At 35.3% G+C, this 14318-nt stretch overlaps 1 protein-coding gene across 1 annotated transcript in view; it reads left to right on the top strand.

Moving 5' to 3' along the window:
- The window catches only part of ERBB2IP (erbb2 interacting protein), a 158021-nt gene that overhangs the window by 50816 nt on the left and 92887 nt on the right, over window positions 1-14318 (top strand). Inside the window, exons 2-3 of the mRNA XM_012664503.1 lie at window positions 9292-9339; window positions 12764-12961. Of these exons, the coding sequence (XP_012519957.1) occupies window positions 12773-12961 (189 nt within the window). The 5' untranslated portion in view covers window positions 9292-9339; window positions 12764-12772. The remainder of the gene's footprint in view (window positions 1-9291; window positions 9340-12763; window positions 12962-14318) is intronic.

Raw genomic sequence — 14318 nt, 5'->3', positions numbered from 1 at the left:
AGCAAGCATAGGTTGGTAGTGAGGTAGAGTTAATGCCTGTAGAGGCAATCCTGCTCATGTCTCCCACTGCTCCTCTGAGTGGGAGACAGGAGCAGATGGGTAAAAGCTTGCCTCTCATCCTATAGGCAGACAATTTTGAGAGAATTTCTGTATGCTTCTCAGGAGGTTTAAGTAGGTTTGAGCACCTGTTATCCTTAGGGATGACTTTGATAATATACCATTCCTATATTGGCTTTTCTTCCATCGCTGTCTTTCTTTGCGCTCCCTCAGGTCCTTTTCTAGACACACTATCATTACTCAGGTCCTTACCTCTGTCATTGCTATTGGTAGAACCCAAACTAAGACAGCAGTCATTAGAGTCCTTAGTATTTAAAAAGTAGATACTATTTCAAAAATTGAAACTGGATGATCACCAAGGATATGAGTATATATAGAAAAGAGGGCCAGGATCTGTGTTCTATGTCAGAAGCTGAGGTGGGAAGATCGCTTGAGGCCAGGAGTTCAAGAACAGCCTGAGCAAGAACAAGACCCCATCTCTGCAAAAAAATAGAAAAATTAGCCAGGTGTGGTGATGTGTGCCTGTAGTCCCAGCTATTTGGGAGGCTGAGGGAGGAGGATTGCTTAAGCCCAGGAGTTTGCAGTTGCAGTGAGCTATGATGATGCCACTACACTCTAGCTCAGATGACAGAGCCAGACCCTGTCTCCAAAAAAAAAAAGCGTTGGCATAAAGAAGAGCAACTAGCAAAGGAGACTGACTGAGGTGTGACCAGTGGTGTAGGAATAAAACTATAGAAGGACATGTGGTGTCTTGGAAGCTAAACGAAGAAAGTTTGTAAAGTGAAGGGGAAATGATACTGCTAATAAGGCAAATAATATGTGAATTAGATTGTTTGTTGGATTTAGCAATATGCAGACTGCTGATGACCTTTGAAGAACAGTTTTCATTGAAATATGGGGACAGAAGTATGATTGGAGTGGATTTAAGAACAATTGATTGAATAATTGAAGACAGTGAATACGGACAACTTGTTTGAAGAATTTTGCTGTAAAAAGGAGCAGAGTAATGGGTTGATAGCTGTAGAGAAAGTTGTTTTCAGGAGAGATTCTTTTTAAGATGGTAGAAAAAGTATACCTGCTTGATATAGCATACTGCTGCATGTAGTCAAAATCAGTTGTTTGTTAGAGTATTTTAGATTGTCTCTTTTTATAAGGATAGACTTAACATTTCTTATGATAATTAGGGTTCTCTCTGGTTAATTCGACTATCTTGATCTGGTCCCATTAAGGCTTCTCAGATCATAAGTGGTGAATTCATCGAAGAAAAGAAGTTGTTACAAGTTACTGGGAGAAACAAAGGAGGTTGGAAATTACTCTGGCTTTAGACATAAACACTAGGAAGTGAAGAGAAATGAGGGAATACATGTAAGGAAGTTAATTCTGCCACAGGATTGTGTTATGGGGAAGAGTTTAGAATTCAGTCAAAACTGTATGAGAAAGCTATTCCAAGGTTTGAAACACTACCATGATTTCAATTTCTCTACCACATTAAGCAATAACCTATGGAATATACGTTTGTGACATGTATTATGTACGACATATTGCCACAAATGTCATCTTACATTTTTTTATTGACCTGTTGTTGAAAATAATTGAGCCAATGACATACTTTCTAGTGGGATTTACCCACAGACCTCCAGTCTTTCTTTTCTGTACTGTTTCACCTTCCTCAGGTTTGGTTATGAACCATACTGAGCTGTTTCCTTTCCTCCTTCTCTCCCACCTTTTCCTTCAGATTATAGGATAATCTAATGTCAGTTTTTCAGATCTAATTCAATCCAGGATGTTTGCATTTGTCAGTAGTATTTCTAATTGTAGAATCAAAGACTTTTTCTGTAAAAAATAATTTGAGGCCTCTTGTTCCTTAAATTATGTCACTCCTCCTAAACTGAGAGGGAGGAGAATCCAAGATTCTTCTACCTTTAACCAAGTTTACCCCTCCACAAAGGGGTGAGTCAGATTGGGTATCTTCTCTATAAACAGAAAAGTTTTTTCTATACTAAAAATCTGCTGAGCTTTCTGCTTCTAGTTAGGATGTAAAAGGGATGCAGAAGACTTTTGGTCTTCTGGTAACAACAAGCAAAACCTGAAAATTATAAAAATCACACTCTTAAAATAGGGTTAGCAAAAATTGGTGGACTCAAGGGAGCCTTAGTGATCTAAATTCCAGAGATACATGAGCTCTGCATAGGTGAATGTGGCAGTTTCCTTGCCTGGGGGCAGGTGCCTGCATAGGCAGATAGAGGAGTAGGACTGCCATAAATGGGAAGACATTGAAGAGATGAGGATAAATCATCTGATCCTGGAATGGCAGTGAGGGCTTTAGGGAAGAAATGGAAATCTGACAGAGCCCCAAAGGCAAAATCAAATAATTAAGCCTGATAATTCCATCTATCTTCTCCCATTGCATTTTGCCAAGAAGCAGCAGGAGAGAAGAGAGTTGAAAAGCATAGAGAAGTCATATAGTACTGCAAATTCTAAGGGTTCTTGGAATTTGGGACCCTGTTCCACTTGAATCCGAAGGTAAACTAAACCAAAAATATCTGGAACGGTAGCACAAACTCCTACTGCCTTAAATTTTGAGAAGATCAAAAATGTGGCTGTGGTCAGTGGTGGGGAAGGGTGGGACTTGGGTCATAGATGAATTCAATTTAATTAAAGCTGCAGCCAGTACCAGCTTATATTGTCTCTACTAGAAATCTGGGCTATCAACCGTCTATCCTGGGGGAGTGGAAGACCTTACACTCTTTGGGAAGTATAACTTAAAATAATATTATGCTTAACTTTAGACTGTTATGTTAAAAACAGTGTCTAGAATATTATAAAACATTATGAAACAAACAGGAAAAGGTGATTGCATAATCAAGAGAAAAGCAGACTTACAGATGGTCCAATTATTAGAATTAGGAGACAAGGACTTCAAGACAATTGACAGGATAATATATGAAGGATTGGGTATTTAGGAGAGTAATGGAAACTCTAAAAGAGAACCAGATGCAGATTGTAGAACTGAAAAATATAGTATCTTAAAAAATTAATCACATAGGCTTAATAGCATGTCTATAGTAAGAAATAAAGACTGCAGGAAATGGTAAATTTGTGGATAAATATGAGTGTCTATTTTCTAGTTTTTAAATTTATATAAATGACAGTGGGTAGTATAAAGCAAAAATAATGTAGTAATATGTAGAAGTAGACTACAGACAATAGCCCAGAAGGAGTAAATATATGTATACTCTTTTATAGTAGATTATATGTGTAGAGATGTCATAGCATTTGAGGATGGACTATGATGAATGAAGAATGCATATTATAAATTCTAGAGCAATCAGAAAAAAATAGTATGGCTAAAAGTCCATAGAAGGAGATAAAATAGAGTTAAAAAAATTAGGAGGTAGGAAAAGAGGAACAAAGAATAAGATTATAAATAATAATGTGATATAGCCTTAAGTTCTGCCACAGCAATAATTATATTAAGCATGAAAGGTCTAAGCCTACCTCAGATTGGATTAAAAAAAAAAAAGCAGGACCCAAACATATGCTTCCTACAAATGGATACTTTAAATATAAAGACAAATTTGGATAAAAGTAATAGATAGAAAAAGATATACCATATTAATACTAAACAAAAGAAAAGCTCCTATGGCTGTAGTGATATCAGGCAAAATGTAAAAGACAAGGATTATTAGGAGGAAAGAAAAATCTCATAATGGTAGAGGATCCATCAAGAAGATATAAGAACCCTAAATGTGTATCACTTTATAACAGAGCTTCAAAATACATGAAATAAAAATAGACAAAATGAGAAATAGACAAATTTACAACTACAGAGATTTTAATACTTTTCAGTACTGTATAGAAAAAGAATGCCATAAATTGATAAGAGTATAGAAGATTTGGGAACAGACTGTCAACCAATTTACCTAATTGATATTTATAAAACACTATACCCAAGAGACACAAAATGTGACATTCAAGGTGCACATGGAGCACTCACCAAGATAGATATTATGTGGGACCATTGAAAGCCTTAACATATTTCAGAGGCTTGAAATGATAATACTATGTTCTTGACTACAGTGGAATTAAATTAGAAATCAGTAGCAACGAGGTTTCACACACTGAGTAGATCACCAAATATTTTGAAATTGAGGAAGAAATTCTGAATAACCCGTGGGTAAAAGAATAAATGGGAAATTAGAAAGCATTTTAAACAAATTCAACAAAAGACAACACGTGAATTATTAAGTGCAGCTAAAGTAGTGCTCAGAGAATTTATATTTTAAATTTTAATGAAATAAGAATGAGAATCAATTACCTAAGTTTTGCCCTAAGAAGACAGAAAAAGAGAAACTTAAAATAAGCAAAAGGCAGCAAATACAGAGAAAAAAGTACAAATCAATGAAATAGAAAACATACCATAAGAAAATGAACAAAATATAACATTTACTCTTTGAAAAAATCAATACAGTTGATAAATCTCTAGTAAGATTGGGGAAAAAACTCAGATTACCAATATCAGGAATAATGTGGGGCAGGGTGGGGTATACAGTTTCTATAGGTATTAAAAGATAAAAAAGGAAATACTATTTAAAACTTTTGTTTTAGTTATTTTAAAACAACTAAAACCAGTTGTTTTAGTTATCTATTGTGGCATTAAGGATCTCTCCAACACTTAATGGCTTAAAACAACAGCAGTTTGTTATTTCTCTGAATTTTTTGAATCAGCATGTGGTCTTTTATCCCAGGCTTCTTTATTACCTCATGTTCTCAGGGCAGCATTCAAATTTAAAAGCATTCAAAGAAGGCAAACTTTGTGAATCTTGAGGCATAGGCACTGTTACTTGCCTAATAAAACTTCTGCCTCATTGAGTTGGTATAAGCAATTCACAACGCCAGCCCAAATTCATGGCGTGGGGAAATAGATTCCATCTCCTGATTTTTGGTGGTGTTAACATATTGTGGCCATGTTTTTCAGTTTACAGTGGTTAAGTCAAAAACAGTGAAGAGTCTGAAATTTTACCCTATTTACAAACTGAAAAGTTAAGCCTACCAGACAAGACCTCTAGATTAGAGACAGATTATCGGTTACTGCAAAAGCAGCAACTAGAGCAGTGTCTTGTGTCAGTTCCCCCTAGCCTTAATCTCCATAGGGTGACAAAGTAAGGGTCAGGTGATACCTGTACATGCACTAGTGTGGTTACAGAAGAACCCCAAATTAGGAAACCTGATTTTATTTTGGACCACTGGAGTCTTTTCTGGAGAGGGGAAGGTGGACTGTCTTAGTCATGCTAAGCATTGTTATCCCGGAATGTCTCTTTATACAAACATCTTAAATCAGCTGTAAATGACATTGCTCAGAAGACCCACACACCATGCAGAAATGTGAGATGATTATGGAGAATTTTCTTCCAACACACCATACTCTCTATTACTGTAATTTGCATTCCTCCCATATACAAAATTTGGTCACTCTCTTCTCCAAAAGTCTTACACCGTTAGATAGAGTATAAAGCTTGAAGATCTGTATGTGTCTCATCATTAAAATGAGGTCCAGGTAAGGGTGAGGCTCCTCAATGCCATTTGTAATTACAGAAGTGCAAAATAAAAACAATGAGGTGCTGCTCTACACGCACTGCATAGGCTAAAATTAAGGACGACTAAAAATACCAAGTGTTGATGAAGTTGTTATTGGAATTCTCATTGCTTGGGGTGTTAAGTTACCACTTTGTAAAATGATAGTTTTTATTAGAATTAAATATACTTACAAATTATGACCCATAAATTTCATTTCCACGTACTTACCCATGAGAACTAAGGCCTATGTTCTCGTAACACTTCTCTACAAATATCATAATATTTTTATTCGGGGCAGGTTGCCTTGGTCAGGGGGTTGACTGGAAAAGGGCAAATGTGAATCTTCTAGGGTGATGGAAATAGTGTATGTCTTGGTTCCTGTTGGTTACACAGTTGTAGACATTTGCTATCTATACTCTTAGAATGTGGTCATTTCATTGTGTAAATTTTATCCAAAAATATAAAAATGGAAATTTATGCAAATGTGGGGTACTTCTTAGTAACTTCAGTATATATGTCTACCACTTCATTGCACAGTAATTTTTTAGACATGTTTAGGCTAACCATGGTTTGTTATAAAAGTTTTTAACAGTGTTCATATTGAAGAAACTCTCAACTTACTACTTGATTAGAATTAGGCTAATGGGTCCAGACATTGATGTTGATCTTCTAGCTATAAGTGTGGTTTAGCCATCAGCATCCTTTCCTCATTTCTTATATGTGTTACAAGCACATCACATTATGTATATTCAGTTTTTGACTATTGTCCTCCAGAATTACTCTTATATAACATTTATAATTTTTCATTATGTAAATTTAAAATCTTACTCTTCTTATCTTCCTATTCTTATTATTTTTTATATTACTATTTTAATTGTTTACTATTTGTGTACTTATCAGTAATGGGCTAATAATGTCCATAAAATGCCTCAGAACTAAGCACAGATATACCAAATACCGATTGGCAACCACTGTGATAATCATGATTAAACTAAATGATCTTGTACAACCACTAAATACCACCTAGTAGGTGTGGGCATGCCTGAGGAGCCTTTGTTTTAATTAAATGAAGTATTGCACCAACATAAGATTTCTCTTAAATCTAGGCAACTTGTGATCTCTTTAGATAAATAGGGGAATATAAAGTGCTGTATTTTAAAAAAATCTTTATAGTGGTTTTACTTTTCAGTTTTTATAGTAGTTTTCAAACTGGGACTTTAGGCAAAATAATCCTCAGTAGAGGATGGGGAGGGCTAAATGATGGTAGCTTTGGTATAGATGAATCGGGATCGACTGTATTTGATTGTTGTTGAAACTATGTGTGAAAGAATCACACAGGCATTTTATTTAAGATAAAGAATATTGAGTTTTATATTAACTCACTAAATCAGAATCTCTAGGGAGAGGGTGTAGTAATCCCTAATGTTGAAAAATATCCTGAGTGAATTTTATTCAGCTAGTTACATATAGTTCCACCCAAGTTTGTTTTGTTTTCTTGCAGCTTTTTTACTGGTGGGTGGTTTTGCTAGGGTCGTCTACATATGGTTGCCCAAATCCTATTTATAAAAATTTATCAATGAGCTCTTCTTTTTCTCTACTAGATTATTCCCATCTGCCTACAAATCCACTGTTGTGTTTCTTGATTCATATTCTGCTCTAGCAACTGCTTTATTTTTCTAATGTCCTTTATAGCAAAACTACTCTAGATGTCTATATTTGCTATGTCTAGTTCTTCTGTTCTTTTTTGAATCCCCTTCAAATAGTGTTTTGCCCCATCACTAAAAGTGGTCTTGTCAAGGTTAACAGTGACCTTTACATTAATACATAATGGCAATTCTAAGTCCTCATTAACAGAGTTGATAATTCCTTCTTCCCTGAAACATCACTTGGCTTTTAGGATGTCACACTTTTTTGGGTTTTTCTCTTGTCTCACTTGACTGCTTCTCTTGAGTGTCATTTGCTGGTTCTGTCTCTTCTTTCTGACCCCTAATTTTTTAATGTGTTGGTGCTCAGTCATTGGACTTGTTCTCTTTTCTGTCTACCCTCATGTCCCTGGTGATTTCATCTAATTTCATTGCTTTAAATATTATCTATAAGCAGATGACTTTCAAATTTATTAATATATTCTGAGCTTAGATCTCGTCCCACAATCTGAATGCCCAAATCCGGCTGCCTACTCAATATTCTACTTAGATATCCTTAAGGTATTTCAAATTGAAGTTTCTAAACACAAACGTCCCATCTCTCTTCTTTCCACCTTGCTCCTACCATGGTCTTATTCCATTTCAGTATACTGGCAGCTCCATTCTACTAGACTGTCACATCTGTGGGAATAGTATGAATGACAGAAGATTTAGTGGCCATCTTTGCTTGCTATACACACAGGAATTTTTTCGTGTGTATGTATGGCATGCAGAATATGTAGAATTCTTAGAGAAACTTAAACAACTCAGTAGTTCCAAACCATTTAGCATAGAGACAAATAGCTCCATATTTAGGGCAACTCTGAAATTTTGAAAGATATTTTCAGATATCACTCTGAATTTTTGAGAAAAAGATTATTTATGTTGTATGCATATGCTTTTTATTAAGACCATTGTTTTGGGCTTTAGGCTGTCTCACTTTGGAATGTATTGGCTACAAGTACAGAAAACCTAGCAATGGTTTAAGCAAATAAAGGGATTTAGTTTTCTCACATACCAAGAAATCCAAAAGTAGATTGCAATTAGCATTGGTAGGTATAGCTGTTCAGGTACAGCTGCTGTTTGAGACCCCCAGCACGTTCTCTTTTTCTTGTCAGCCTTATTTATTGGTGGATTTTTAATCCTCATGCTTGTTGACTTATGGTAATGGGATGGTTGTTGCAGCACTAGCCATCATGTACAGATTCAAAGCTAGAAAAATGGGAGAGTGGTGATATCAGACACATTTGTTCCCATTTATCAGGAAAGCAAATGCTTTCCCAGAATTAGCCTCCATTCCACTCCCAAAGCAGACTTCAGAGTATAAGACTTTGATCTTCATTATGTCACCTATCCCCTGTCCATCCCTCCAGGCCTGGAAAGTACAAAAGTGAGTATTTAGCTGGGGCCATTACTGTTCTGAATAGTCAAGATTCTTAAAAGGGAAAATAAATCCCATAAGCAGTTAACAGTGCCTGCCACACAGAACCATCAAAAACTACTAAATTTAAATATAATTGGTGATTAGCATTTATTTGCATGGAAAATTTTTTGTTATTTCCCAGTAAATTAAAAAAACTGACATTATAGTGGTACGTGAAAGGGCATTTTTATTTATTTATTTATTTTCCCTTTTTCTCTTTGCCAATTTCCCTCCTCTGGATAAGAAAGGGTATTTTTTGATATAGTTGAGGGCTCTCAATAGTTTACAAATGTATGAACAATCCACTTTTTAAAAAGCTCGACATTTACTTAGAAGCTAGCAAATTTGTGTATGTATGCACATGCACCCATGTATGTTTTTAAGAAGCTAATATTTTGTTTGACCGTTTGGTCTGTTTTCAGTTTACAATGGTCAGTTTTTGAGAAATTTAGTTTAGCTTTCATTATGTATTAGAAATTAAAAGAGATGTTCCTTACAGTCATAAAGATCCATTTTTATTATTAATTTCTGTTCTCTTTTTGTTTTCCGTAGAATGTTGGCTCAATTAAGAAACATCAGGGAGATAAATTCAACCCAGGGGTAAGTAGCTTTAATTTCTTTTGATAGAAAGTTTTTGGCTTATCATTATGCCCCTTTTCTGGATTGACTCTGTCCCTCCATTGTGATGAGAAGATTGTTACATTTACTGTGTTGCTTCTAATTTATAAAATGTTTCTTCCTTATCATAGTCCTAACATGCAGCTATGTTTATCAGTTCCTGTTCTCAGACCAGGTTAGGCTTTCTCCTTTTTGGATTACTTTCCAGTATCATTGTCTAAGGGAAGATCTCTTTGGGTATTGTTACTTGTTTACTTCTCTTTCATAATAGTACTTTCCTCCTCTGCCCTCAAGGATTAAGGTCTCCCTCCTTTTTTAGCAATCAGCAGTTTTTAGTCTACACTACTTCCATCTGCAGGCCTCTTTTGAATGGAGGTCCATTTTTGTATTGGCTCTAGATTCGCAGTGAATTTCATCTGAAGTCTAAACTGCTCCCTTCACAGCCTCTGTCCACAGGAGGTTTCCCTTTGAGATGTAAACTCTGTGCAGCTTCCTAGAGCCAAGCATCTAGTCTTCCTTTTCTAAATTTATTATCCTTTCTGAGAAATTCTAGAGCCAAGCATCTAGTCTTTCTTTTCTAAATTTATTGTCCTTTCTGAGAAATTCTACAATTTCTGTTTTTCTGCGACATGATTAGCTCTACAGAAAAATCTTGGAAATTGTTTTATCTTCGTTAACAATTGCTCTGTAAATAGTGTTATATCTCAGGTTTGGTCCAATATGGTAGCTCTAGTCACAGGTAGCTATTGAGCATTTAAAATGTGGTTGGTGTGGCTGTGAAACTGAATTTTTAATTTTATTTGATTTAACTTTAAGTTTAAATAGCCACAAGTGTCTAGAGGCTACCATATTGGACAATGTAGATAGAATTCTTTCCCATTCTTAAGTGTCCTTCTGACTCAATATCAGTTGTATTCTTAAAATATCTAGAACAAGAAATTTTGTGTCCATTTTTGGAATTTAAAAAATGATCTCATAAGCACACAAGTATAAGCTGGATTCCCCGTTAGCAATTAAAATCTTCTTATTAGATGAACTGTTTTATTCTTTTCAGTTAAACATGCCTTTATGTGAACATAGATTGTTCATAATATTTGATAAATGTTTTTGGATACTTATTTATTGACAAAGATTTTAGATGGAAACATTTGATGTTTAGCATCTTAGTTTCTTTTTGTAAATCCTGAAGGAAAAGTATGTAGCAAAGATCTACTGATACCTTAATTGCTTTGAGAACCTTAGTTAAAGTATATATTATTCTATATTGAGAAGCAGTATAGAAGAGCAGTAGTCCCAGCTACTTGGAAGGCTGAGATAGGAGGATCTCTTGAGCCCAAGAGTTTTAGACCAGTCTAAGCAACATAGTAAGACTCCCATCTCTCAAAAAGCACAAACTCAGTTTCTTTATGGAAAAATGGGGATAATAGCTTGTATCTTAGAAAGTTGTGAGGATGAAATGAAAATATGGATATAATTTATCTAAAGAACTTAGCAGAGTGCCTGGCACAGGGTGATTGAATGAGAATAATCAAATTTTTAAAAAGATTGCAAGGGAAATACTTACCCTGCTCAGTGTCAAACACTTTAAAAATATCATATAATTTGAAGTATAAGAGTTAGAAAATTTAGAAGCAGTGCCTTGTGGATCCATATTGCAGCCTGAGGCAAAAGGAAAAATCATTAATACTGATCCTGTCTTTATTTAAACATTTGATGTTTTATTTATCCATGTGTTGACCCAAATAACTGAGGCAAAAATCTCAATCAATAGAGGTTTGTTAAGCCAAGATTTTGAGGACGCAAACGTGTCAGTTATTTATTTGGGTCAACACGCGGATTATTTTTCAGTAGTTTGTATTTTTAAAAAAATACGTTGTGTTAGAATACTGTATTTGTCTTGATTGCTGAGTTTTTTTGATATCTCCTTATATTTTGTGCCCGAGACCTCACTGGCTTTAACTTAGTCTTTGTCCTGATTAGAAGTAATCTAATACTTTTATTTTTTTTGAGACTGTGATCTCACTTTGTCACTTAGGCAGTGGTGCAATCATAGCTCACCGCAACCTCAAACTCCTGGGCTCAAGCAATCTTCCTGCTTTACCTTCTGGAGTAGCTGAAACTACAGGTGTGTGCCACCACACCCAGTTATTTATTTATTTATTTTTGGTAGGAATGGGGTTTCACTGTGTTGCCCAGGCCAGTCTCAAACTCCTGGCCTTAAGCCATCCTCCCACCTCAGTCTCCCAAAGTGCTAGGAATACAGGTGTGAGCCATCATGCCTGGCCTAATAACTGTATTAATAGAGTCTCCTGCCTAGGATAAGAATTGATGATTTTACATACAAAAAATTCGTAACACTACTTATTTACTGAAGTGGGTCTCTCTTTGCTAATATAATCTTAGCCTAGTTGGAATTAACCTATGTACTTACATTATATACTTAATAAAATTGGCCTTCAGAATTTTTACTAATTCAGAATTGGCCTTTTCCCTCAATTACTTTATTTAAGGAAGTTTATGATTCAGTGTGTAACCTTAAACACACTTAAGACCTACAAGCTCTTTTAGAAAAACTATAAGGCCAATATTTAATTGATACAAAATATACTTGGGGTAGGTGGGAATTTTCATGAATCATAGGAAAATTAAAAACGGTTGTTGATCCCCAATGGCTGGTTAAAAAGACCCGCAAACATCTATGCATTCCTACTGTTTCCTACTAAAACTGCACATAATCAAGTTCTTAGTTAAGAAACACAGAGGCCGGGTGTAGTGGCTCATGCTTGTAATCCTAGCAGTCTGGGAGGCCGAAGTGGGAGGATTGCTTGAGCTCAGAAGTTGGAGAGCAGCCTGAACAAGAGTGAGACCCTGTCTCTACTAAAAATAGAAAAAATTAGCTGGGTTTGGTGGCCTGCACCTATAGTTCCAGCTACTCAGGAGACTGAGGCAGGAGAATCAATTGAGCCCAAGAGTTTGAGGTTCCTGTGAGCTAGGCTGACGCCACAGGCACTGTAGCCTGGGCACAGAGAGAGACTCTGTCTCCAAAAAAAAAAAAAAAACATAGAAGTCTTAGAGCCAGGACTTAAAGAAAAATTTTGTCATGCTAGAGGTTATTTTTGGTGAGACCTAAGAAGCAGATTCACAAATCAGTGTTTTTGTAGAAGCACGTAAATGGTTACTTTATATATTGTTTTGTAAGTACTAAAGTGCTTGAGTTTAATTTGAAATCCACAAGATTTAAATGTGGGTATTCAAGCAATGTTAAATGGGTTCCATTGGGTGCATGCAGTGTCAGGAAAGTGTTGTTTATCTGTGACATGAATTGTGATAAATTGGAATAATGTGTTCTGAAAATTGTTATGATGTATTTGTTTTAATTACACTTATTTTTATTTGAATATTGCAGTATTTAAAAATGACTACAAAACGAAGCTTGTTTGTGCGGTTGGTACCATGTCGCTGTCTACGAGGCGAAGAGGAGACTGTCACTACTCTTGATTATTCTCATTGCAGTCTGGAACAGGTTCCCAAAGAGATTTTTACTTTTGAAAAAACTTTGGAGGAGCTCTATTTAGATGCTAATCAGATTGAAGAGCTTCCAAAGGTATGCCAATTCTTTCAAGAATTACCTTTGGGTATTTTTATACCTAGAAATACAATATTCCTAATATTGACATATATGAGTGTGTGCTGTTTCAATTTTTTGGTTTAATTTTATCTCGAGGTATGCAGCACAATTCAAATTTTTAAAAATAGATTTTAAAAATATTTATCTCTTCAAGTTAATTGTTTGAATACTTTTGCAAATAACTTAAAATTTTGTATTTAATTCCCGTCGTACTAGGTAGATAATGAGACTACCCAATTTCTGGAGCCAATAAATTTAATTAGACAAATAATGTTATCTCTTTCTACTTTTCATAAAACATTAATGTACATTGTTATAATTGAGAGTAATTGTCCTTTTAGTTACAACCATAATTTTATTATTAAACAGCTCTGCTCCTTAGAGATTGTACAGGTATTCCTGTTTTCCTCCATTTACAATTTGTTTGGAAAGGTTTTGGAAGACTTGTGTTTCTGAAATGTAGTAACAACTGGAAGGAGAAAATTGGTTTATTGCTGTGAAACACCCACTCAAATTATCACCTTGTTTTTAACATTTTTTCAGTACTTTTTCTTCTTAAATCTCAGTCCCTCATTATCTTGTACCCAATTTCATGGGTTTATGTTTATTGTAAATTCAAGCTACAATAGCTTTAATTTAATTGTTTGAATGTTTTGCCACCCAAGCAGCAATGTTTTTGAAACTCTGGGTGGAGACTTATTGGTGGCTCATAAAATCAATTTGGCATATGTGGCCAGCATTGTGAAAAAGCGAACTGTACATTTGGATTGCAAGAATTAGAAAATAAAAATATAGGAAACTAAATTACATTAGAGTTTTTAAATAAGGAATAATTTTTTAGTATATCAGTGTGTCCCATGTAATATGTAGGGTATACTTGTACCAAAACATTATTTGTTATTTATCTGAAATTCAAATTTAATTGGACATTCTGTATTTTATCTGGCAACCTTAACTATAGAAGAATATAGGATGTGTTGCTCACAGCCATTGTTTCACAAAATATTTGTTTTAGATTTTTGTGTGTTTATGCATATACTGGATGGCAGTGCACAAAAGGCCTTTTTTTTTTTTTTTGAGACACAGTCTCACTCTGTTGCCCAGGCTAGAGTGCTGTGGCCTCAGCCTAGCTCACAGCAACCTCAAACTCCTGGGCTCAAGCAGTCCTTCTGCCTCAGCCTCCCTAGTAGCTGGGACTACAGGCATGTGCCACCATGCCCGGCTAATTTTTTTTCCTATATATTTTTAGTTGTCCGATTAATTTCTTTCTATTTTTAGTAGAGACAGGATCTCGCTCTTGCTCGGGCTGGTCTCGAACTCCTGAGCTCAAACG

Source organism: Propithecus coquereli, unplaced genomic scaffold (genome assembly GCF_000956105.1).
Source record: "Propithecus coquereli isolate 6110/MARCELLA unplaced genomic scaffold, Pcoq_1.0 Scaffold9, whole genome shotgun sequence".
NCBI lineage: Eukaryota > Metazoa > Chordata > Mammalia > Primates > Indriidae > Propithecus > Propithecus coquereli.
Note: the sequence above shows the minus strand (reverse complement) of the source record. Positions and strands in the feature narration are given on the sequence as shown.